Consider the following 25,716-nt stretch of genomic DNA (forward strand, 5'->3'; position numbering starts at 1 on the left):
TGAAGTGCTGGGTGAAATGGAAAAGGATCCAACCTAATCTAATCTTGCTAAAAGTGTTTAGACGTTCATATCAGTTAATTTACTCACTTAATTATTCAGTCACAGAGACGTTTTAACCAGGGCATGACCAGACCAGACTGTATGAGCAGCCAGAACCAAGCTGAAGTTGGCGGATTTATAGGTGGTAGAGCAGCAACAGAAGCAGACAGACCACCAGAGCGAAATAAGAGATGAGCTGAGGTGTTCCACCCCACCCAAGCTAAACAAGCCACGTTTCTGAATGGACAAACATGACACTTGATCTTGGGATCATCAGTCAGTCTGACTAAATGAGCTCGTGTGGACTGTCCCACCTGAAAAACGGCATGTCGGTAACGTGATGCCGCGCCTTTAAAACGCACAGCCCACACAGCCCTAACCACGGATGCTAAAGCACACCTGCTACATGTTTGCCTTCACCTGGCAGCCTCGGAGTGGCTAGTGTGAACTTTCGGCTGGTCTGGGTGCTCAAAACGAACCCGGCTCTTGAAACAGGTCACAGAGCCACAGGCTGTAAGAGCCGAGCTTCTGCTGAACCAGGCGTGTGAGCGGACGCGTTCAGGAAAGAGAGAGAGAGAGAGAGAGAGAGAGAGAGAGAGAGAGAGAGAGAGAGAGAGAGAGAGAGAGAGAGAGAGAGGGGGGCTTTCTGCTGCTGTTACCGGGTTTCTCGCGGTACTCCGAGGTTAGCATGCCGGTCCAAATTCCGGACGACACCGATTTCGCCTCTTTCAAGGACCAGTGCGAAAGCCAGGACGGATGGTTAGCACGGTACAACAAAGGAGGAGTGACGGTGTGGTGTCGAGAAGAGGAGACCAACACAGTGCAGAAACTGAAGGCAAGTGAATGGGGGTTGAGGGGGATAGCGTACTGTAGCTGCACTGCAGAGGCTATTGGACGTTTAGCATCTCTGGGCTAGAGGGGTTCATGAAGAAAGTGGCGGGAGAGGATCCAAATAATCCATTACTATATTAATATAATCACTGTAATAGATGCGATATAGGGTAACTGGGTAAGATTAAGTAATGTATTTTAGTAAACCTAACTGCTTTGGTCAGATTAGTCAGATCTTTAAACACAGGTATAACCTTACTACACAGGAAACGTTCAAAATACAGGAGTTTACGGTCAGTCTGAAGAGCCAGTGAATTCAATGAACTCAAGGACGCCCTAACAACACTTCTACATTGTACTTTCAGTATTAACATTTGGATTTAGGTTTGAATTAAAATTTAAATTGAATAAAAGAAGTGGATTTAAGCTCATGGAGGGCGCTGCGACGGCCTATGAAACGTCTTTAACACACTACTATGCGTAGAAATATCTGTAGTGCTGTAAACCCATATGTCTTTCCCCTGCAGTACTGCAATACTGCTACTATTACCAGTCCAGCTTGCAATGCACTTTATAGCCGTTTGCGCGCGCGCACACACGCACACACACGCACACACACGCACACACACTCTGTCATAATATCTTCCTCAAGTACCTCAGATTAGACAGAAAAAGAAACAGCGATGCTCATAAAGCCTGTAGTCTCTTAAGGGTTCAGGATTTGTTAAATGCCTTGGTCCCAGGCCATATTAAACCACAGCTAAGCTCAGTCTCCTGTTTATAGGCCAGCTACTAATTAGAAGTCTTACTTCAGGGCCTTTCTTCAGTTTTTCGTTTCATGCTGTGTGTTTGCTGTGGGTGATTTGTGTTTTTGGAGGAAGTCGGGTGTCATCTCTGTAGTGGTGAAAGAAGAATACCTGATAATTAATGACTGGCCTGAGAGACTTTGGATAAACAGTAGAGTGGGGCCAGTTTTGTGCCGTGTGGGAAGTTAGTTATGAAATATTGAGAAGATGAGCTGGATGCTGTACAGGAAATGTGAGAAGGACAGTTTTGTAGGCAAGAGCGGAGCCCATTAGGTGCTTTGCTGGAGAAACAAAGAGATTCTAGAGATAGTGGAGTTGATAATGGCTCAGATTTGGGAGCAAGAATTTTGTTTGGGAGCAAGAATACAGTATCCCACAGGTCTGAAACAAACCAAGGTGGGGGATACAATGGGTAAAGGGGAAGGGTATTGTATTTTTGTATATATGAATCTCCAGACTCAACTCAGCATTTGTTTATGTTCATTTGTTCATGTCTTTTTTAGATGTGAAGCACTTCATAGCTCTGGCTAAAGTGACCACTGAAGAAAAGAGTGATGCTTTGCATCACTGACACTGTGTGCCCTTGCTTTTTCATAGCAATCTAAATTATTTTCTCTTCAGATGTAGGCTGCAAATCTACTTGAGGAGATGAGGTTGTATATTTATGTTGACTTGCTGAATGAAAGCTGTCTAATGCTAATGCAAGATTTTTTACTAGAAATTAGCATGATTCTCTGAGCACAGAGAAAAAGAGAACAGTTCATAGAAGGCCTAGTAATGGTAACTGTTACAAGCCTTTAAAAAGGCACTGTTTGGCTTTGCAGGACAAGGACGGTACCTGTGTCTCAACAGTAGGATGGCATGTTAATGAGGTTGTCAAAGATAATATCCTCTGCCTTTGATTCATGTCTAGGATTATGGCTTTAAGGCTGGATGTTCTCTCAGCAGTGCTCCAAAACGATTTCCTTTCTTAACATTTTTCACAGAAATAAACATGAATGTGCAAACATGATGGTCCCTTAATGGAAGCACAGTAAAGCTCACTGTGTACATGGAAGCAGGTCATGCCTGGCCGCTGTAGCTTGATGTGCCACTCCATCAGAGATGAAAGGCTCGTCTCGCAGAGCCAGGCCATACCCCTGAGACGCGCTGAAAAATTAAGAGTGGAAAAGCGTGGTAACGACAGGCTCAAATGCTCAAACGAGGAAACCTGAGTCCCTCCTGCTGACTTGCCAGAGTGTCCTTCTTTTTTTTTGATGTACACGGCTGCTGACCTGTCTGCCGATGCCCAAAGGTCAACCCTGTGAGAATAGTCATGGATGAGGGGGCTTTCTTTGGGGCTGTGGTTGAGTGGGAAATTGTATTTAGACTTAACAGCACAGCCAAAAAAGGGCAAAATAAATAAATAAATAAATGAAAATTAAAGATGATAGACCATAGACCGCCGTTAATAATTCATGCAACTTTCTGGGCCGCTGATGCGTTCCTTGCCATGAATAATTGAGCTTTTGCAGGCTTTGACGACATTCCATTCATAGAGACCGAATACAGCTAGCTCTGGAAGCCAGTGGAAATGGGGAAGGCCTGTTCACCCTGGGGTTGGAGAGGGGGTGTTGAATGAATTATTTACCTTATGTTAGGGGTAGAGTCGGTCGGGTTACATGGCCGCTTGCCTTCCAGGCCCATACAATATCTGATCACGTTGCACTTGATGTTCTCAAGTATTATATGACCAGCGGACCTACAGAGGCAGCGTTAAAGGATAAGGGTGGGTCAGTTTAGAGTGGAAAAAACACAGGTTTGACTTGGCACAGGATTTACATGAGAACTTTCAACCCAGCTGTACGTTAACACTCCTAAAGCCTTGTCCCGTGGCATTATTAGATTGTAAGGTACAACTAACAGTTCAGTAGGTACAGTTAGTTGCAAGGGTGTGTGAGTCAGACTTAACATGCTTAACCGCAGCTCTTCCTCTTTCTTTATCAAAAGCACTCAAATGTTCACCACTTTTCTTTTTACTCTAGATGCGCATCGTGTGCAAGGATGTCCGAGCAGAAACGCTGTATGATGTCCTGCACGACACAAGCTACCGGAAGAAATGGGACACTAACATGATTGACACGTTTGATATCGGCAGACTGACGGTCAATGCCGATGTTGGATATTACTCCTGTGAGTCGTCACAGTATTTTTCCCAGTCTCTTTGCTCTTTACTCTATGTGCCCAACCCTTGTCTGTCCCTTAAGTGGCTTGCAAATACACGGCTAAAGCAATGTAACCTAGCATTAGTTTGGCCTAAAGGGATAGGGAAGGAATACAAATGGGGTTTGTTGTAGCAAATAATTGTGCAATTCGGTTAGGTCAGAAGCTGTAAACCATCCAAAGGCCACAGAACGGTGTTACAGCTGGAATCGATAATGTGCGTAGATTGTGAGAGCAGCTCGAAATAGTTTCAGCACTGAGAGTGAAATGAACCTCTTGAGTGAACGATGACACCTTTATCGCTTTAATTGTTCATTTTCTAGTAATTATTACCAGATCACTAATAGTGGTTACTAAAGAAAACCCCATAGTTAAAATGTGAAAGCCACAGCTTTAAACCAATGTTTAAATGAGATACATTGAGTTGTGCAGTTGTACACATAATAAATTGTATTGTGTCTATAATAACTAATATCATTGGAAACTAGTCATAATCAGATGGATATACAGGTTGGTGTGTGATTAGCTAATGATCTACACTATTTATTTCTTTTTGCAGGCTAACTTTCCTAACTCTAACTCATGTCTTTTGTATTTTTAAGGGAAATGCCCGAGTCCACTGAAGAACAGAGACTTTGTCACCATGCGCTCATGGCTTCCCCTTGGGAACGACTACTTGATAATCAACTACTCGGTCAAACACCCGGTAGGTCTGAGCTCAGTCCCGGCTGGGAGCGGCGCAGATGTTCTAGTTTTATGAGATGCTCTGGCTGGGCCAGAAATACAGCACTGTGTATTGTGTAAGCTGGCATGTAGGACAGCTGTCTAGGCCTAAAGCAGGCTGAAACTAAAGAAGCTTGGGTCAGTGGGAAAAGTCTGACTAAGCTATCGAATAAATGGCCAGGCGATCTGAGCCCTGTGTCGTAATTAATAATTACATGTCTTGTGTCCCAGGAAAGGTTTTTTCTTTTTCTCTGGTTTATACATCTGTTTTTTTGTGTTTCTAGTCAAAATTGTGTAACACTAATGAATTTACATAATGAGTTCCTATTGTAGTGTTTTGTATTGATGTTGACCAGCAATGATCAGATTTTCACAGCTGTGTTTCATTGTTTCTAATGCTTATCCAGACTTTGTTAAGCATGAACGTTTATTTAGTGGAAAACTTCTTTTGGATTCATTTCAGCAATACCCACCAAAGAAAGACTATGTCAGAGCTGTGTCTTTACTCACTGGGTACTTAATCCAGTCCAACGGAGCAAACAGCTGCACTCTTTACTACTTAACACAAGTAGACCCAAGAGGTGAGCTTTTTTTCATTAGTTTCTTCCTGTGCTTAATGATTTCTAATGGAAAATGGTAGCCTATTGTTTTAATAAAAGTTTGGATCCCTTAAACTACAGGCTTATTTAGTTATTAGTCTTACTCAGAATGTAACTGCTGTTTACACTGTAGTCTTACTACTTAGAAACTTTACTGTGATTATACTGTGTTGTGTAAAAAAGTACAAATAATGGTGCGTCAAAGGATTTTTTACATGGTTCCATATATTCTGTAGAAGAACTATTTGTGGATCCATAAAGACCCATTTTTGTTGAAGAGGTGTGGGAGAACATTTGAAAGCTTAGTGAAGGGATTTTACCAATTTGAAGGTTCACATTACTTTTACAAAAAATATCATTTTATTATTTTCACTTAAAGTACCCTTTGTAGTACATTTATTTTTACGTATGGTACTTATGTGTACTTATGGGTAATTGTACTTTAAGGGGTTAATACATTAAAGGTTAGTGTTTGTATGGTGTAAGGCCACACCTAAAATGGGTGGAAAAGTGCATAAATGTTGATTGAAGTTCAGGGAGTGTACATTCAACTGTTTACACGAGACTTCCACGTGTTTAATGCTCCAACCATGTAGAAATATTGCCCTGCACACACTACAAATATACTGCATACCCTAGCTGCACTGCATCAGTACAGTGGCTTTTTTAATAACACTTGTCCTGCAGATATACAGTATGTATAGACTTCAGAGTGTATTTCCTGGTATAGCTTGGTTTCTGCACAGTTCAGCAATGTTGAGATCATCATTTATTTACAGTATTTTTTGCAATTTAGTCCTCCTCTTCCTCTTTTTTTGTACAGTGAATGGACAGATTCCTAGTGATAAACTCCAGTTTAAGACACATACAAGCCTGTTGATGTCATCTTTCCTCTGCTGCTCCGAGCTATCACTTTGATAATTAATGTCTTCCGCTGCTGTGGCTCGACAGCTGTTTGTAGTCGGTCACCAGAGTTCAGCCTAAACGCACTTGCACAGTAGGCTCCGGCCTTTGCCAGAATGACTGGAGTTAGACAAAACTCCAGCTTACATAATACTCTGAGGAGCTGTTGTGTCAGTAGTGTTGGTTGAAACCAGACTGTACCTTTTGCACCCTTTGAACTTGGTTTTCATGCTTCAATGCTGACCAAGGCCTCTAGCTAAAGTACATAGACATATGCTAGTTAATGTCATATCAGCTGACATGTCTCAGTTTATGTTTTCTGTGTTTCTATGTTTCCACTAACAGGTTCTTTACCCAAATGGGTAGTGAATAGAGTCTCTCAGTTTGTGGCACCAAAGGTATTTATTTTCACATGTATGTTATGGGTTAATGGTTTCTAACCAAATGGGTTTCCACCACTATGACAAGCGTGTCTTGAGTAAGAGCCATTGGTTTTGTCTGTAAATCAGTTTGTCAGGAATGAATAAGTGTGTGAGGTCTTTGTTTAGGTTTCAGTAGTCCTCTACTGTCATCTGGTGGTCAAACAGAGCCTTGTTCTTTTTCTTCTTGTTCTTTCTTCTATTTTATTCCCTGAAGTCCACTTATGACATCTGTGTGACTTTAACTTTATTTTGCACATGACCACTTTCCAACTTTATCTCTTAGGGTTTATTAAACAGGCTATTTTTGTACTTTATATGTGCCTTCATATGTACTGACTTGAGCCTCATTTAAAAAAACTGTCTAAGCGGAGAGACTCCTTATACGTTTAAAATGAGTGCACTAAACCACTGCAGGCTGAATAGTCAGATAAACAGTGTATTAATTTATTGGCTTTTGTGACACCTAAATTTAAAATGGGCTGTTTTTGCAGTTTAGTTATGGACTGGGTAAACTTTATTAGTGTTTACATACTACATCAAACCCCCTTACTTCAAAATAGTGGAAAAAATCTGATTTCCATCCGATGGGCCCTTACTCAGGATCCCTATGCTCTGCACATTTTAGTGTTTTTTCTGCTATAATAGATGCACTTCAACCCTTGTTATTCAGGTGGTTAGTTGGATCAGGTGTCTTGGGAACAAAGAAAATGCTAAAATGTGCTGGACAGAGGGTGCTGCAGGAACAGGGTTGGGAACCACTGTTTTAATCCCTTAAACTGTGTTGTGGCATTATTCAGCTTTATTATTGAGCTTTTACGATTACTCATTTAACCCCTTAAAAGACCTATGGTCCTGAAAGTGTTATTACAAACTTCTTTTATCAAAGAATATCCCCACCAGTTTGTACACAGGTCCCAGTAGTTATTGAGTAATATGCCTTAGGGTGTAATCTTGACAATTTCACGATGATAATGCATATTTTTAATTCTTCTGGTCTCTTGTATTTTTGGAATCTTTGATTATATCCATTTTGGGAATGTTTAGTTAAATATTGCCCTTTTTTTTCTGAACACTGATTACTCGATAGGGAAACTCTGGTGCATTGTAGGTTTAATACTTTAGCCCACTCATTTTTCTTTCTTATTATACTCTAAGCCCAAAGCCTAAACAATAACCAGTGTGAACCATGTGTGCTCTTCAGGCCATGAGGAAGATCTACAAGGCTTGTTTGAAGTACCCGGAGTGGAAGCGGAAACACAACCCTAACTTAAAGCCGTGGATGTACCCGGAGCAGAACGCGCTCCCCTGCATCAACGTGGCCGATCTCACCGTGCAGAGAGCCGACTCGCTGGAGAACATAGATGAGAGCGGCCTGAGCGAAGAGAAGTCCCAACACAACAGTGATGACGAGGAGACCTAAATCCGCAGACTCTGTGCATTTACACGAGCGTGTCTGAGCGTCTATGTGTGAATGTGAGTGTGGACCGATTATACACAGGTACTTCTGCAGGATTTGACTCTGTTACTCATTTTCAGTTGCACTTTATGCATCCTTGGCATTTGCATTACTGATGACCATAACAATGTAACATTTCAGAGTTGCTGTATATTTTTGACATTAATGATTGTGAGCAATTGCACGCTGAAGCCTGATTTAGCAGAATGCTGGACTTTTGACATCGTATGGCACACGGCACAACTAAGTTTGATGACAACTAGTGATGAGTTCAACACTAACAATCTTCTCCATTTATACATTAACACTTCAGCACAGGGGTGTCCAATCTTATCCAGTGTCTCAGCTGATTAAACCAGTGAAAGACGCTGAGCTTCAGCTTGTATGGAATGAAAACACCTGCCCTTTGTGGATACAATTGGACACTTTGCATTAGCACATTAAGCCTCACTTAAATTTGACACAATTTCCTACTTATCTCAAATGTAGTTGATCAGCCAAAACATGATTTATGCATATCCGTTCACTGTTAGCTACATTAGCCTTACAGCTTAAGTGTAACAGAAGAACGAGACGTTAGGCACCTAACATGTCTTGGCTGATCTATTACATTGGAGGTAAGATGAAGATTGTGTAATTCTTTTTTTTTCTGAACTAAACTATCGCTTCAATCACTGCAGCTTTTCCACTGTGTTTCATAGGCATCCAGTGACCTCCATCCTTTATTCTTTCATTATACTACTCGATGGCCTTCTCAATCAAGTGTAATTTCACCTGTGTGCAACTTGTCAGGGTGACCAGCAGTCTCTTTTCTAGGGTACTCTGTGGGAAGTGAGAGTTATACAGAACTCTGTGGCTGGCTGCAGGGATTTCCACTTTATTAGCTCAATCGTTACATCCAACTCATTGCTTACCAACAAGACCTCAGGAGTTATAAAAAAAAAAAAAACAGTCCTTTTCACTGTTCTCTAATTTACAGTATGTGTGCTTTTGGCTTTCTGAGCCTGGATCAGTTTGTGCTGTAATTTTCCCATCATCACGTTAAGAATAAAGTTTTATCTTGTACATTTTGCGAATGATTTTGTGCATGGATGATTTGATCAAATGACTTTGGGTGGGGCATGGGGCATTTCTTTTGCACGGGACTGTTCTTTGCATGTAGCACTTTCAATCACGATGTGATCCTTGTGTACTGATTTAGGTTTGTCTGATCTAGGGCTGGGTTCACGAGCGCCTTCCTGAAGAAAACTAAAACCTTAAGAATCTTATGAATCCTGAAAAAGTCCTAATAGTTTTCAGAAAATTCTACTTTAGAAAATCCTCTTCTCTTATGTATGTCTTATGTATGTTAAAATTTGTGCTCAAAAACATGATTAAATTCTTTTGGAGTCTGTATTGTTGTACGTGATCAGGTAGGGGGAAATCTGCCCAGTCTGAGAGGCCTCGCATCTCCAACTGTTTTTAATGAAATTGTTATTACAGGCTTCACTAACATTGTCAATAACAATGTAACACTTTTTAAAAATATATGATTAAGTTACAAGTAAAAGGTAAAACATATTTAAGAAGATTTCTTTTATTAAATCACTTCCGTAAACCAGGCCCTGGGACATATTTTGGCCTTTTGGTAAAAAAAAAAAAAAAGCATTTTATTTGCATGAACAAAGGTTCTTCTCTTATATACAGCTAATCCACATATTACTGCTTTAACTTCTTCTTTGAAATCAGTGTTGAGGGAGTTAGCTTTTCCTTTCTCCTCCGTTGGGCATAAAAGAAGGCTTATGCCTGCCTACAGTCTTTTTCATCCAAAACCCTCCAGCTGGCGGCCACTCCTCAAAATCTCTATTGTCTCAGACACTTCCTGCTTCCCATTTGAAGCAGTTCCTGCCTACATCAGTCAGATTGTTCTGTGGGGAAGGAAACTGCACAAGTTAGCCCCTCTTGATTTCTCACACCACACTCCTACTGCTTCTGCATTCATCATTTTCCTTCACCAGAGCTCTAACGTTCAATAAAAACCCGGGTTGATAATGTCTGGAATGTCATTTTATTAAACATTTAACATTATTCAACTCCTTCCGGCATTCAGTACCATGTGGGATCTGATGATATACCAGTGAAATCTGGGTTTCCACATGTGATCACACATTCCAGGTCAAATAGGCCTGATTGTTTAGGGCAATCCCATATGCTAATCATAGCAAATACTTTCACAAGCTTCTGAAGAGGTTAAGTGAGGAATTCAGGGGTTTAGTACTAGCCTAATCTGATAGATCTACTCACAAGAAGAAAGAACTGAAGTTAGTCATAATGTAACGGCTATTTATAGAAATCAGACGAGGTTATAGGATAAGATTAACCGCTGATTTCGTGGTTGCAGTTTGCAGTTTGCAGTTTGGGGGAACTGTCGGCAGACTCCTACACGCCCTTCCCTTTAAGAGCTCAGTGAGTTTTCAGAGTCGAGCAGCTCTGCCCTCTCACAGCTCTCTCGCTCAGTCTCTCTGTCTGAAGCTCAGCTTCTCTGTCCAAACCCGGCGTTTTCTTTATCAGACGGGCTTTACGGAAAGGATTTGGTCTTGATCTTCACACAACTCCAACGCTGAAAATGTAACCGGTCAACAGAATAAGGTGAGGATCAGCAGCAGCAGCACCGTCGCGACTTTCTCCAAACCTGTTTGCATTTTTAATGAGAAGAGTTCAACTCGGATAACGGGAATCTTCTCAGCTGGTTGTCTAATGCTGTTGGAGTAGTTTTGATACTGTAGTCTGTATCTCAGTAGCTGTGATTAAGAGGACTGATACATCCTGCTCTTCATCTGATATCTAATCGAGCTTGTTTTCTCACGGTAGGGCTTCACTCTAACAGTCACGCAGTTTCCCACAGTCCTAGTGCTTCTGATGGTAATGATTAGAAATATCTAGCTAATTAACTGATTAAGGGCTTTATGAAACCATATTTTGAAATAGCTGCTGATAAGCTGCTTTGCATGCTGTCTTTGTAAGATATTGAGAACTAAGGTAATAACTGTTGAACCTAGGTTAAGTTAGATAGTCCAGTGACCTAAAAGTACCCTATGACTTGGGATGGGCGATAGAGTAGAATATCATAATACATTTATACATGGGTATGATTTTACATTATTATGATATGCACCAGAAATAGCATGATTAAAAACTGCTGTCCAAGTCTTGGCCGATGTGATGTGTGCATGTTGAAATTGGGATTCCTTTATTATGTGCATTATTGAGAGAGGCAACATTTATTTGTGAAGGCCTATAAATGCAGTAAAATTATAAAAATGCTGATATGTCCATGACACCTAAATCTTCTATAAATACGCCATCAAACATCAATCATCTGAAATATCAATCATATCTGAACTTCTCTCTGATGTCTGAGGCTGTTGTTCCAAGCAATCACCTGCTGATATCAATATGCAGTTGGTTAATGTATTAGTTGGTGGCCTGGATTTCTCCCACAGTGCTGAATGGGGGCTGAGGAATGTTTTCAGATCTCCCTGAGATATGACCCTCACAATGGTCACCGCTGTATTTCCCAAACGGTAGTGGACTCCCAAAAGTGTATTGACATGTTCCTCTCAGAGAGGGACAAGGAGAACTTTGATTGGAGGAATCTAATCGTCCCCTGTCATCTCAGCATGCCCTCGAATGTCTTGTTTTGGACATGTCACAACAGGATTTGTTTTCTTCTTTGGGTGTGTGTGTGTGTGTGTGTGTGTGTGTGTGTGTGTGTGTGTGTGTGTGTGTGTGTGTTTTGGTGGTGGTGGTGGGGTACACAAACACTGTAATATTACAGTTGAAATGACAGAGTGGGAGGGTTTTGTTTATTTCCGATGTTTTTAATAAAAACCTCATTCATTGTTTCAGCTTACAGTGCTTCCTGACATCTGTAAAAATGCCACCAAATCTAATATAGACAGTCTTTATATTTACACACTGCTTGGAAGGTCTTGCAACATGACACTTATTTCACTCATAAAACCATAGGTTTTGACAGATCCTGTGTGAGTTAATATGTTCAGTAAACTCCAGTTTGAACCTGTGTTTTTTTTTTTTTTTTTTTTTTTTGGTCTTTTTGAGACACTTGTTTTGAGAGCTTTTTGATGATAAAGTTTTAATGTCAAGCTTAAACATTTATATCCACTTACAGGGTGTAAGCAAACTGTTGTGAAGCCATCTTTAAGCCATTGCTGCTTACCACCATCCACTAAAGCCTAGTGGGAGGACACTCCCACTTTGGAAAGCGTGTTTTCAAAAATGATCCTTGCAGTTTCAAAACGCTATTTTTAGAGCCCCCAAAATGTTTCACACCGGCTGTTTACTGCACCGTTTCCTGTCACAACATGACTCTATTTACATACACCTAAATTAGCCTAGATAATTGTATGGGATGCTACTACTGATTTGTAATTGTGTTTTGATTGAGAGAGCCGCCAACTGAAACCTTAAAAATGAATTATCTTCAAAACAAAATACTGTGTACAAAATAGTCTGATATCTCAAGAGATTTTGGTGGTAATTTGTTCAACAAGTTTGTGTGTTTACAAGCACTTGGCAAATCTGATAATGGGAAAACTCTGGGTAAATGTAAATCATTCTGATTTCTTGCTAAATACAGAACATGCATCTCTACTGCTGCTCACTTTAACATACAGCTCTTAAACTGGTAAATCCACACTCAAATCAACACTTGGAGTTTTCACAGTGTACAAAAGGATTTGGACAGTGACATGACCTTGGTTATTTTCCAATCTGTGGAATAGATTTAACATGAATCAAGATGGGATTAAACTGTTGTTGTTTTTATTATTTTTATGTTTTATATTAAAATATTGCGTTAACCCTTTGCAGCCATTTGTCCCATTTTTACAGGCTCGAAAGTAATTTGACAATTGACTGATGAGCAGTTTGCTGGCCAGATGTGTCGAGGATATTCAGGGGCTAGAGTTGATCCCAAGTGTTGATTGGTTACATTTTGTAGCTGTTCTGAACTCTCAAAATGTGTCCGAAAGAGGTGTTGATTTGACATGAAGGATTTGCATTGGAAAATTAAATATAATTCTTTATAATTAGTAGTTAGTAGTACTATAGTTAGTTCCTTCATTTACTTTTGAGCATCTGAAAATGAAGACACTATGTAAAAACAGCTGTAGTCCGGCTGTAACAGTTGCAGCAACATTTTTGTTAAACATCTTGGGCCCTATTTTAGCGATCTTTTGGCAAGCCGCCAACCGAGCACCGTACAGCTTGATTTAGGGCCAGTGTCAGTGTGTCTTTGCTATCGTAGCAACGGGAAATGTATTCTTGCCCGACTCAAAATGCGCAAAGGGCATGTACAAAGTCTCTTAATTAATCATGGGTGTTTTTAGGGCGTAACGTGCAATAAACCAATCATTGTGTCACTTTCCATTCCCTTTAAGAGTCCGATGCCTTCTGACTTTGGCGGATTGCTATTTCAGTGGCACAAAGCGGGGGTGTACGTGTGCTGGGCACACGCCTGTGTTGACAATTCACTGTTCAATGTGTAAAATAGCCATAAAATACAGTGAGAAGGCAGTGATTGAGACCAGCCACCATAATGCAGGCCCTGTGCCTTTTTTTGAATGACTCGAAATTTGATAATGGCTTTAATCTGATTTATGAAATTGGAGTATGCGGATTACATGACCACTTGAGTAATTGTTAACTGTGGAAATCAAATAGTGATCATAATGTTGCTCATATGTCATGTGCCACACTTCTTCTGCCTCCCAGCCCATTAGTACATTACACAACAACATTGATCTATATCTTTTATATTTATATATATATATATTTATAAATATAAAAAATATATATATATAAATTATATATAAATATATAAATATATAAATTATTATTATTTTTTTTTTTAATTACCCCCCCTACCTTTCATATTATTATTGGCAGCATGCTCTCTTTCTGAGGAGTAAAAGTATGAGTTGACCTGAAACTGAACGGTTTCAGAGTGACAAATATATGGCCTAGTGAGGGGCCAGCATATTGCCACACAAGTGTGTTCTGTCATCTCAGCAGCGCTGCTCATCCAGCCCTAAACAAAGACATATTGTATCGCACAATAGTGCTCCACTGTTATTTATACACAACCCCCAGCACCCTGCATCCCAAACGCCTCCTTGATTTCTCCCTTTCACAAATTGCTTTTGACTCTACAGCTTCCACTAATTGTTCACACTGGAAGCCCTGGGATGTTTGAATAGGATGTACAAGTGGAAGATGTTTATGGATGTTTTTCTACTTTGGTTACCTCAGCGCTAACAGGGCAGTGGGATCTGCAGGTTATACAGCGTACCTAGCTCAGTAATGTGCCATTGAGGCATTGCTGATGTAGAATATCAAGAAAGAATGTCACTGGAATATCTTCATGTAGCAGGCTGCAACTTGTCTAGTGACACATGTTTTTGACAGGTTTTCAGAGCAGTACAGTGTGGGTGCCATCGCTTAGACTAGTGGCCAGAACATACTCTGCTGGGTTCCTGTGTTTTTTATTAGGGCTGAATGGACAAACAAATAAGGACAGACTTTCTGTAAGGCTGCAATCATAGTTCTGGTTCAAGTAGCTGCATAAATTCACTGCATGTCCAAATGTATTTGGACATCACTTCTAATGAATAAATTCAACTACTTGTACCCATTGCTGAAATAGATGTGCAAATGGACATACACAGCTTGTCTAGTCCCTGTGCACAAGCATTGGCAATACAATAGGACTCTTTGGGGCGGATAAACATGAACCTAATGGCACCGTGGCTAATGCCAGGCATGGGCTAGATGATTATAAAGCACTCTAACACTGAGGTGCGAAGCAGTGAGACTGTGTTTTCTGGAATGATGGTGCTCTATCCAATTCTTCTGGGGATGAGGTGGGGTGGCCCCCCTGACCTCACTGAATGCTAAGAAATCCTCACAGCAATGTTTTAAAACATAGTAGAAAGTCTTCCCTATGTAGTAAAGGCAGTAACTCCAATAAAAGCAGGAGAAGCAATGAATGAGCAGGTGTCCCAATACTTTTCCCCCTATATTATATTTGCTTATGCCCATTCAAAATGGAAATTGTGAGCTGGTGCCGATATACAATCTTATCTGATAGAGTCTTATCTGATAGTCCTGCTGTCCTCTCAGCGAGAGACGAAGAGATGAAGAGAACCCGGTTGGCTAGGGTTAGCATTTAGCTGATATACGTGCTGCTTCCCTGAGTGGTTCTTTCTGTGGCTGCATCTTCCTGAGTAAGTTTTGGCTTTAGCTTCTTGAAACTCCCCTTCTGCAGACAATGATTCAGGCAAAGCTGTGGTCACAAGGCCCAGTTAGCAGAGCCACATGTATTTCTATAACTAGCTGGGCCTGAAGATTATGTGCTGCTCTTCAGTGTTAATGATGCACAATTCTGGCAAAAATTCTCACAAATCTGACTAAACTATCAACATAAAAACAATATTTTCTCAAAGTAGTGTTTTTTGTTGTGTTTTACTGTGTTCTCCAGCTTTGACTAGGGCTAGCAGGGCTTTTGCTGGTGGGCTGGGTGTATGTAAAATTAGGGTCATAAATTATAATGAGCCGGGACTGTTGTGTAACAGGTTTGGGGTTTTCGAATTGGCTCGTTTTACATCACTGTAAATGAAATGTCACATTCTGAACTCTCATTATTAATCTAGGTCAAGATGCTTGGATGCATAGATGTTTTCCATTTTAGTGCCCCTTTATGCACATACCTGCTGATACGGATAGGATTCCTTTATAATTCCAGAATGATTCCAATATCATTGAGCATCTGCATCAGAAAGGCCTAATATTTTAAAGAAAATGTCTAAATTTTTACTATAAAAAAAAATCTATCTCAAATTTCACTAGGATGTGATCTACTACTTTTTGGTACTATTCTGTATAAAATCACAGTATTTTGTTTGATAAAAAAAAACATGGGGCCCTGTTTTAGTGATATGTCGTATCAGTGTGTCTTTGCTATCGTAGCGTCAGGAAAAGCATTGGCAAAATAGCAGTACACCAGAAATGTACCTGAACCACCGCATCACTTAGAATGGTGAAATTAGACTGTTGGCCGGGTGTAAGATAGCAATGAGCATTGCGACATGACTTGCGCAGGGTGTAAGATAAGGCCCCGGTAGTGCCATATTTTGAAAAATATTAATACAATGAAGGTTTTACATACTGCACTGGACTAAATCTTGTTAAACCACATTATTTATTGTCTTTGTAACAATAAATGCTGTTGAAAATGACTCTGATGTATTTTGTCATTATAACGGAAAGTCATTGTCACATTTCCCATCTCTAGTGTGGGTCACCTTTTTTTAGTTTGGCACTGAAAAAGATTTTGGCAGATACAGACATCCATTACTTGTTAGCCTCTTGATTGATCAACTGCTTGGTGTAAAGAGAAAGTTTAGAAAACATCTGAATGAAAAATTTCAGATGAACCATTTCTTTAAGAATGTTTTGCACATTTTCTATAAAAAGACAATGAGCTGCACAGTGGTTTAAATCTTTAGTTTAGTGAGATTTCAGGATTACTTGCGGTACCTTCTGTCAACAGATCAGTTCCTGCCTGCAGGCTGTACTTTTAGACTGGAGTTGGCTGAATGGGGTAAATGAACTGCAATATAGTGTTATTTTGATGATTCTTCCTAAAGGTAAAAATAAATGAATAAATCAATAAACCAATATTTTGACAGATTAATACTTAAGTACATAAGGGCATGTTATACAGTTATATTTGCACAGGCCTGGTAAGTTGAGATTGATTTATGTTGATTTTCTAAGTAGGACAAATGCGTGGCATTAATGCATGTACAATATTAGGCCATATCTTATGGATGTTGTGTGCACAAAAGCCAAAAAAACTGTAAAGTTGCCCTGCATGCATATTTTAGATTTCTCAAGCATAACCAAAACTCACTTCACTTCAACAGTATTTTAAAAGATCCCAGATTTCTGTGTAACTATTTAATTAAAAGCAGAAGCTGTTTGCTGACATTTCAGTCCTAAGCAAACGTGTTGTGTTTGGATAGCACTCTGTTGTAATGTGAAAAGAAGGCGGCAAGGATCTCCATATAGACTCAGTCAGGCCTTTCATTTTTGCTCCAACAGAGATGTCTCAGTCTCAATGAAAGGCTTTTATTACGTTTGGGACTACTTTAATTTGCAACACTTAGGTGCTTGTTTGGAAAGGAGATCTAAAAATGGCTTTCTGAGCCTGGATTCAGAAAAAGGTAAAATTTTAGAAAAACATTCTAAAGGTCTAGAATGTAAATATTTTTCAGATACACCATATAAATGTTTATAAATGTAGTTTTTTGGACTATTCATTATTTAAGAATGAAACTGTCAGGCTTTGTTGTAGCCTAGGCTACAGTAAACTTCCTTGTCTGTGTTCATATCTGTTAAAACATGAAAGGCAGATATTTTCTGCCTCCTCTAGTTAGCTCAGTGATGAAGCTAAATTAGTCTCATTACTAATTACAAGTATAATTAATTAATTAGTTTTAGTGGATTGGTTGTTCTCATTTTTAAAATCACTGATTTTTAAATTCAGTTGAAAGGTAACTGGAGGGCTTACTTTAATGAAGGGTTGTCAGGCTATCCTCCATAGACATTTAAGAAGATGCCTCAATTCTGTAGTTAATTTTTGTTAACACCTATTAATCTGGGACTGTATTCAGAAAAGTGTCTGGATAAGGAATACATGTATTTGTCGTATCTTCTTGCTCAGACAAATGTTTCAGATGGTGACAGAAACCGTGTTTTTAGCAACGTGTTTTTAACTTGTCGCTACACTCAACTAAAAATTTAGTTTTTTTTTTTTTTGTAGGGTTGTTAAACTCTAAAACTAAAAACACACACGTTCTTGTTTGCTAAAATATTTAATAATGACTGGAGAAAACATTGAAAAGTGTCAACGTCTGAAGCAACCACAGGGCTAGTGCCTCTGCTGGCTAGTTGCAGTCTTTCCATCTCCAGTGTCTGATTCCAACAGTGCATTTTCCCTGTGCTATTATTGGCACATTATTATTTTCTGCTTTGGCTACAGCTTACAGCCTTGGCTGGAAGAGACCTTGTGCAGGACCTGCATTCGCACCCTTTCTTTTCATTAAACGGAGCAGCTGAGTTGTAGGGAAACTCACATGAGCTGCATTTTACTTTTGAAACATTAGACTTACTGGACAAACTGGAAATCCAGTGAAAAAATCTGCTTTGCCATTGCACTGTAAACTCAATGACGGTGGTCTGAGACACGCTTGATCTGGGAGAGGGGGTGGGTTTACCAAGTGAGTAGTTGAGTCTGGCTCTGCCTCTGGTATATACTGTGCTGACATGGTGTCCATGTTTTCTACAGTCATTGATGTTTAGTGTTTTGCTAATCTTGTGCATGTTGAGTATATTAGACTGATAGTCTACATGAAAATATTTTTGAAGATAATCATACTAAAATATTTGTAAAATCCTTTTTTTTTTTTTTTTTTTACAATTCTGCAAGTGCATTCTTATGAAGTTCTTGGTGTTCATTGTAAGTTTTAAGGTCTAAGTTCCTTATGAAATGTTTGGGTTCTTCAATTTGGGTTCTTCAATCTTTAAAATAAGAATTTTAAGGTGCTTTGAGGAATCTGCAGGATTTTTGTTTTTTGAAGGAAAAGGGTTTCTTGAAGGTTCCTCAAAGTACCTTAAGAGATTCCCCTAAAGTTTCAAATGAAAGAACCTCCAAAAGTTCCTTATAGATCTTATACTTTTAACAGTGTAGAAAGGGGCATCTGTAAAACCAACACTTGATGAATGTAGACTTCCACACATGTTTTGGCTCTTGGGTCTTTATCAATGCTTTTATGAATCTGGTCATTTTTATTATTTTTTTTAATTCTAAGAAAAAAAATCAAGCACACACATAAAATGAACAACAAATATTCTTACAAAAGTCAAAAAACAGAAGTGGATTTTTTTGGTTTTTAAGAATGTTTGACCTTTCTACAAAAATCTCCTCCAACTTGAAAGGGTGTGATGAACTGCACAGTGGCCTAAATCTGAGTTAAGTGAGATTTCAGTTTTATGTGTTGTAGCTTTTTGTAACAGACCGGTTCTTGCTTTCAGGCTCTACTCTTAGTTTGGACTTGGATAAACTCAGGAGTAAACCTCAACAACAGGGATTTTGAAGTAAATACATGTGGGGTTTTTCAACCTAAAAGTAAGCTCTGTAGATTGGGCTGAAGGCAAACAAATTCTCACTGCTATACATGCTTTATTTTCTTCAATTTGAAACGGTTTATTGTGTTTTATGGTGAGCTTACACTAAGCTCTCACACAAGTGTTTTGCAGAGATACGGTTGTACTTTAACATTAGCATTTTAATGTCTGTGAGAGATTAAATCTCAAGGCCACTGACAAAGTAATGTCCCTCTGTATTAACCGAGTTCCATGTTTTGGTTTCTCCATGTTTGGGTCCTCCCCCCATGTCTTTTACTAGAGGTTGGCCTCTAGTAAAAGTAATTTCCTATCACTTTGTGCTGTAACACTTTTAGAGTGTTCTGCCCTCCATATAGTGTTAGGAATCTGTCGATGTCCACTTCATCTGCACATCAGGGGCATTATCTCTCTTCCTCTGTAGCGGGGAGGGAGGAGGGAGTGGGCTTGTGTTTGAGAGACAGCTGTATCCTGTGTTTTCTGTAATGCTGAGAAAATCCAGATTGGCCATCAAGATAAACATGGGTGGGTCGAGAGGAGGATGATTCAGTGGGATCCAACTTGTTCGCTAGTAAACCACCTTCATTTGAAGTTGTGCAGAAATCTCGAAGAAGCTCTGTTGCAGTAACTGTTCCAGGGACTTGATCATGGTGTGAGGATGAAAAAAGCTGATGTGGTGTGATATTAAAAGACCCCTTGATCCCTTGTGAGCCTGATCTGACACACTGTCTTTGCTTCCACCACAGTCAGCCTGGAAAGGCCATTTCTCTTTTCTCCAAGTTCTTATCTACAGACGCCCCTCCCCCTTCGGCTGTGGAGAGAATACAGTCACCAGACAAACGTTGCCCCATTTAAACTGTTATCTGTTGCCATCACTAGATGTTAGGGATAGATGCTTCTGACAAACTGCCATTAATAATGGGCAAGGGCAGATATTCTTGTCTGTTAATGTATTTAAATGGTTCGTGACATTTTCCATGATATTGATCAGAGGGGTAACAATACAGTACAGTGGTGTCTCAGTATGATGCATTTTTGATTTTCTGCAAAATTACAGTGCCAGAATATGCACCAAGTGTCCATTTGTAAATGTTAATGTTTGCAGCAAGCATACAGCCTGCATGCATCCTTATTAGAAGCTTAACAATGCACATACAGTGCCTTGCAGTATTATTCAACTCCCTTAAAAATCATCAGATCATACCGTTATCATATTGTTATTTCTCAGCAGATCTTAAATAAAGAATTACAAACTAAAACATACTGCAGACATAAATATTCGCCCCATTCATGTTCATCCTAGATAGTACCCCCAATTGTAATACCAACTTTGCACTGAGTTTGAGTGTTTTTTCCAAACCCAGTCTTCCTGGTAGATTTGCTCCAGGTTGTTTGGAACATTTGTTTGGAGAAGGCTTGTGGACTGTAATTTTCGATAGTGCCACAGATTCCCAATTGGACTGAAATCTTGACTTTGACTTGGCTGTTGTAGAACATTTTACCTTTTTGTGGTTCAGCCACTCCTTTGTTGCATGGGCCTTGTGTTCGGGATCAGTTTCCTGCAGCAAGATGAAGTTTTTCTCAGTCTTTAGTTGTTGTTTTTTTTTATATAGCAGATTGATGCAGGTGGTCTTGCATTGTCCCCTGTATGTGTCCCCATCCTTCAGTTTTAACAAGATACCCACACCATACTTCTGGGGATGGTGTTTTCTTGAGGAATGGGTAGTGTTATGTATGCTGTAACACTACTGTGTTAATAGAGCAATATCTTTTATCAGTGTAATCATTTTACTTGAACTGCACAGGTGTTTACTAAAGGGGTGGTTAATAAGACAGTATTTCATTGAAAAATTTAATTGAATCTTATTCATCGAAAACAAGCCAGTGTATCAGGATTTTCTTCAGTGCCTGAAAGAACCCTGACCAAGTGCACATTTCATTACAGAGAGTGTAATTAGGGCTGTTTAGTTAGATTACGTGCAGCAGATTTTAAATAGAAATCACTGTACTCAGTATGGGAGAGTTTTTGAATAGCAGTTTTTAAGAATCTGTCGCTGCTGATGTATTTTCTCTGCATGTCAAAATATTATCTAAATATTGTAAAATAAAGTTTAGTTTAATACAACATTTTCCAGCTATTAATTCTTCTCACAATTGTAAATGAATAGCATAGTAAAATGTAATAAAATGTAATATTTTTAATAAAATATGATGCAACACAAAATATAATTTGTGTCATTATATGTCATTATTGTGACACACATGAGAGTTTGATGAGAAGAACATTTTTTTTTTCATATTTCTTTTACTATAAAATAGCTCTAATCCTGCAAAGATTAGCTAAAATCCCTGTAGGAATGTCTGTTTAATCAGTGGCCTTCTTGGCAATGTTCCAGGCAGGTCCATAAATATTTGGACACAGAGGCAGTTTTTAAAATTGTGCTTCTGGGCCCTTTGAAATTTAAAGGGTATCTTTAATCCAGGGGGATTAACAAATGTATTGACTTATCAGTTTAGGAAGTACAATCGTATTTTACAGAGCCACTGCTTGAGGTTTTTGGTCTTGTGTTATGCGCAACAAAAAATGTGCATTTGAGTTGTTCTATAAGCTGTCCTATGAGCTCTTTTTATTCAAGAGCAGGGCCATTTGTGTGGTGCTGCTGTTATGGGTTTCCTTTTTCTAAGTGATTCCCCTTGTAGAGAATGTTCAGATTGCTAAAGTTTTTTATGATGACCTGGGTCTGTATTTATCTTTCAAATTGAAAACTGATCACCAATATTTAAACATGCATTTGTAAAATATTTGAGACCATATTAAATAATAGTATATGTGACACTCCTAATTAGCATATGGTCGCCTGTATATCCAGCTACCTATTATCGTTTACTGTACATGCACTGTAACTTCCAACTGTAGTTCTTTTCCCCTTGTCTTTCAGTACATTACAGACACTAGGAGTTTACTACAGTAATGTATCATCTAGACAGAAGTTGTGGTTTTAGCATTCCCAGGTTTAAGTCCGCTTCTCCTTGCAGAACATTGGGGCCTTTACCTCAGGGTCCTTTTCCTTTGTGTTTGTGTCCAAAGGAACAGTGGGCAATCAGTGGGTCTGATAAGGCCACACTTGTAAGGAGGTCTCTGTTGTTCCTGTGTGACTGCTAGCGCTAACAGGCCACTGGGCAGCGATTCAAAAACATGATGTGGTTAAGGTTTGATGAACTGACACACGAAACCCTATGACTGTCTGGTTCACGGTCATGGTGGGTGAATGTCATCAGACCTTCTCAGGAGCTGCTTTTGATCCAGTCGAGCTGGCCACAGAAACTGCTTTTAGTGGTTGTTTACTGATACTGAGCATCAGCTACATTTTCACTTCAATGTTCTGTCACATTTCTCAGTGTGTAGTGGACGCTATGCTAATCCCAGCATTCAGAGAGCACAAAATGGATGACCGATTTAGCATTGTGATGACAGCTTTGCTGAAGGCAGATTTGTGCATTGCAAGTAAGACAGAAAAAGACAACACCCGGCCAGTGGCTTTCCCCAGGTCATGCTTTATCTGCCTGCCTCATGAGCTTCCTGCCTCCCTGCTCTGCACAGAATCCGGTGTATCAGTGTGCGGGAGCCAAAGGTTAGCATCCAGAGTGCAGACAAAGGAAATCTAGGATATGACTCATGGCCCTTTTCAACAGCCTCCTAAAGTCTGCTTTCTCACTCAGCACTGGCCAATGGCATTGACGTAAAGCTACTAATGTGACTAGCATAACAAAATATGCTATAAAATGAGATCTATTGGCTTTTCCTGAGATAACTACACTGAACAAAACAACAAGAGTGATGTCACGTTTCAGAGATGGTGCCAAATGAGAAGTGCTATTTTGTTCACACTCTTGATCTTAATGTTTATGGATCTGCGTGAGTGAAACTCTCCTGAATGTTTATTCTGGCATGTGGGGGCTTACTGAAGTTGAAACTCTCATTTGGGATGCGCATTGAGCCTTGTAAATCCTTTGTCTGTAGTGTGACACATCTGAAGGGGGTTCAAGGCCTCCACCCTTTGATTAGAGAGTTTGAATGTGTTGGAGACTCCACCTCTTGGCTGGGCTGGAATATAACCGTTCTCTGTTCCCTCCCCCTAGTCGAGGTTGGCAGCAGGCCACTCGTACAGCCTTGAGATTCTCCTTAGGGCTGTGTTCTCAAGCACTGTCAACCTTTGGGACACCAGAAGTCAGGAAAGTATCTCTCCTATGGCCAAGCACATTCCGAACGTTTTGCAGGAAGCGTCTGCACAGGGGGCTCTCAGAGCCCTCAGGGCTCTCCCCGCCAAGTAGCCTTTTCCCGCCTTTGCAAAGTGTCTTCCTGGACAGCCCTCTGTATAGTTAATATTTCTCTCAAAGGCCCTAGCGCCTCATAATTGTCCCTAAATGATTTTCTTTCTATATAGGGACTTTTTTTCTAAAAATAGATAAGCAGTGGATCCCTGTGATGTCATTTCACATGCACATGTGGTGGTCTGTGATTCAGTACTTAGATAGGTTTGTATTTGTGTTATGTTCCCACATGTTCTCCTTGGAATGGCCATTTAAATGAAACAAAGATGGGTCTTTGTTAGATCAATGACATCAGTCTTTGTTCTAAAGCAGTGGTTTTAAGAGGTTGGGAGAAGGGTCAGGGCCTCATCTGGAAATGCCACGGTGATGCAAAAAACCTCTTTCATGAAAGGCCATTATTTCCCTCCAACTCCCAGTCTTCTGTCTGTCTTCCACTAATCTATTTGCTTGCAATTGGCCATTTATTAGTTAATGCCTAATCACATATGCTGTTATTCTACAAATGAATGAAAGCATGTTAGTGTTCTTTTTATAGTGTATTTGGAAGTTCATGTGCCTCACGTTGCTACAAAAATAAAACAAGGCATACAAGCTCTGAGACATTGTCTTTTGTTTCCTTTCTTAGATGAGGGACTGGCGTCCTCTGCCTCTCTTGGCCAGTGTAACTGCTGCTTTGCATGCAGGCTAATCCCATAGCCCATGTACACTATGGCAACTATTGATCCGGGCTCAGATGCAGAGGACCTATTGGCTTCCATTCACCTCGAGAGGTATCTGAACGACTTCAGACAAGCAGGCTTTCTGCTGGCCCGGGACTTTTGTCATGTTGACAATACAGCTCTTAACAGACTCGGAGTGACCGCCACCGGCCACAGGAAGCGGATCCTCAAACTGGTCGAGCACATTCAGCTGATCTGCCAGCATCAAAGGAGTGACTCCCTGTTGGACCGCTGTAATTCAGAGTCAGCCATTCACGAGGTGACTACTGACGAGCTAGGGCCTCTTTCTCCTCGAGGCAATGTGGACTTGTCCTTTGAAGCCTCACGAAACAGCTCCGTTCCAAATCTGTCTGCCCTCGTGAAGCGTTCACACTCGGAACGCAGCACTGCCGTTGTGAAGCCAATCCCCAAACCCAGAACTGTCTTTAACAAACAAAGGGTGCAGCAGCCGTCTCCACCCGCACGACAAGCAGCACAGATCTGCAGAAGCTCCTCTCAGGATTCCCCTCGGTCTTTAGTTCTGGAGGGGTCTTCTGCTGAGGAATCCAGCCCCAGGTCTGTAGGTCCAAGAGAGAACTCGTGTGAGGACAGCTTGATTAGCATTATCTCTTCACCAGAGACTAGTGGGCCACTACCTCCAGTACCCCCAAGATTCAATAGAGGGGTTCCCCCATCAATGTTCAAAAGGATGTCTAACCAGGATCAGCTCACTATCCCACCACTGTCTTCCTCTCCCGATTCCCTTTCCAGTTATCAGTGTTCTCCTTTTACCAGCACACCTGGTTCCCCTCCCAGCCCTCCATGCTCAGGCCTGGAAATGATCTCCAATGAAATCTACTGTGGCACTTTACCTGGCACTCCACCCACGCTTTGGAGCCGCTCTGTACCCATTCCTCCTCCACGCCTAGAGCTCAACACATCTACTGAAAGCAATAGGTAGGATTTAACTCTTCAGAATCAACATTAGTCAATCATTCTTGAGATTCACAGGTTCAGCTGCTAATTGTCTGATTTTTATATTTCTACAGCACTTTAAATGACGCCTCACCGGAACCATCTAAACGAACATTTGGTACGTTCATTAGATGTTTACACTAGTCAGTGTGTCATAAATGCATACTGTTCTATTTCTCTTTATAATTTTGTCTTATATAGTTTCTGCAGATGACCAAGATGAACTCATCAGTCCTTACTGTGAAACTGTTTTCCAAAGCAAGCGCCAATATCAGCATCCTGAGGTGAGTATAGGAGATGAGCAGATAATTAATAAAAAACAGTGTTGAGATTCATTTTCCTTGAAGGGTGCTGAATTAACTTTTGTATGTTTTGTCAAGGTTGAAAGACCCAAAAGTGCTGAAAAAGTTGGAACCAAAGAAGATCACGGGTAATTACACTGGTTTTGTTGAGTGTCTATAAAGTAGAGTGTCTATAGTATAT

The 25,716-nt window shown here is 40.2% G+C and overlaps 2 protein-coding genes across 3 annotated transcripts in view; both read left to right on the forward strand.

Moving 5' to 3' along the window:
- The first annotated feature begins 727 nt into the window (after positions 1-727).
- stard15 (StAR-related lipid transfer (START) domain containing 15) lies at positions 728-8,959 on the forward strand. Its single transcript, XM_072663673.1, has 6 exons — positions 728-874; positions 3,701-3,848; positions 4,481-4,584; positions 5,065-5,182; positions 6,449-6,501; positions 7,727-8,959. Exons 1-6 carry the CDS (start codon positions 728-730, stop codon positions 7,943-7,945), a joined length of 789 nt encoding a protein of 262 aa, XP_072519774.1. The 3' UTR covers positions 7,946-8,959.
- A 1,498-nt stretch (positions 8,960-10,457) lies between these two features.
- Positions 10,458-25,716, forward strand: part of arap3 (ArfGAP with RhoGAP domain, ankyrin repeat and PH domain 3) — a 34,062-nt gene continuing 18,803 nt past the window's right edge. For both annotated transcript variants that reach the window (XM_072663934.1, XM_072663935.1), the window contains exons 1-5: positions 10,458-10,609; positions 24,186-25,215; positions 25,308-25,351; positions 25,435-25,517; positions 25,614-25,663. In XM_072663934.1, the coding sequence (XP_072520035.1) occupies positions 24,260-25,215; positions 25,308-25,351; positions 25,435-25,517; positions 25,614-25,663 (1,133 nt within the window). In that variant the 5' untranslated portion in view covers positions 10,458-10,609; positions 24,186-24,259. The remainder of the gene's footprint in view (positions 10,610-24,185; positions 25,216-25,307; positions 25,352-25,434; positions 25,518-25,613; positions 25,664-25,716) is intronic.

Source organism: Salminus brasiliensis, chromosome 19 (assembly GCF_030463535.1).
Source record: "Salminus brasiliensis chromosome 19, fSalBra1.hap2, whole genome shotgun sequence".
Lineage (NCBI taxonomy): Eukaryota > Metazoa > Chordata > Actinopteri > Characiformes > Bryconidae > Salminus > Salminus brasiliensis.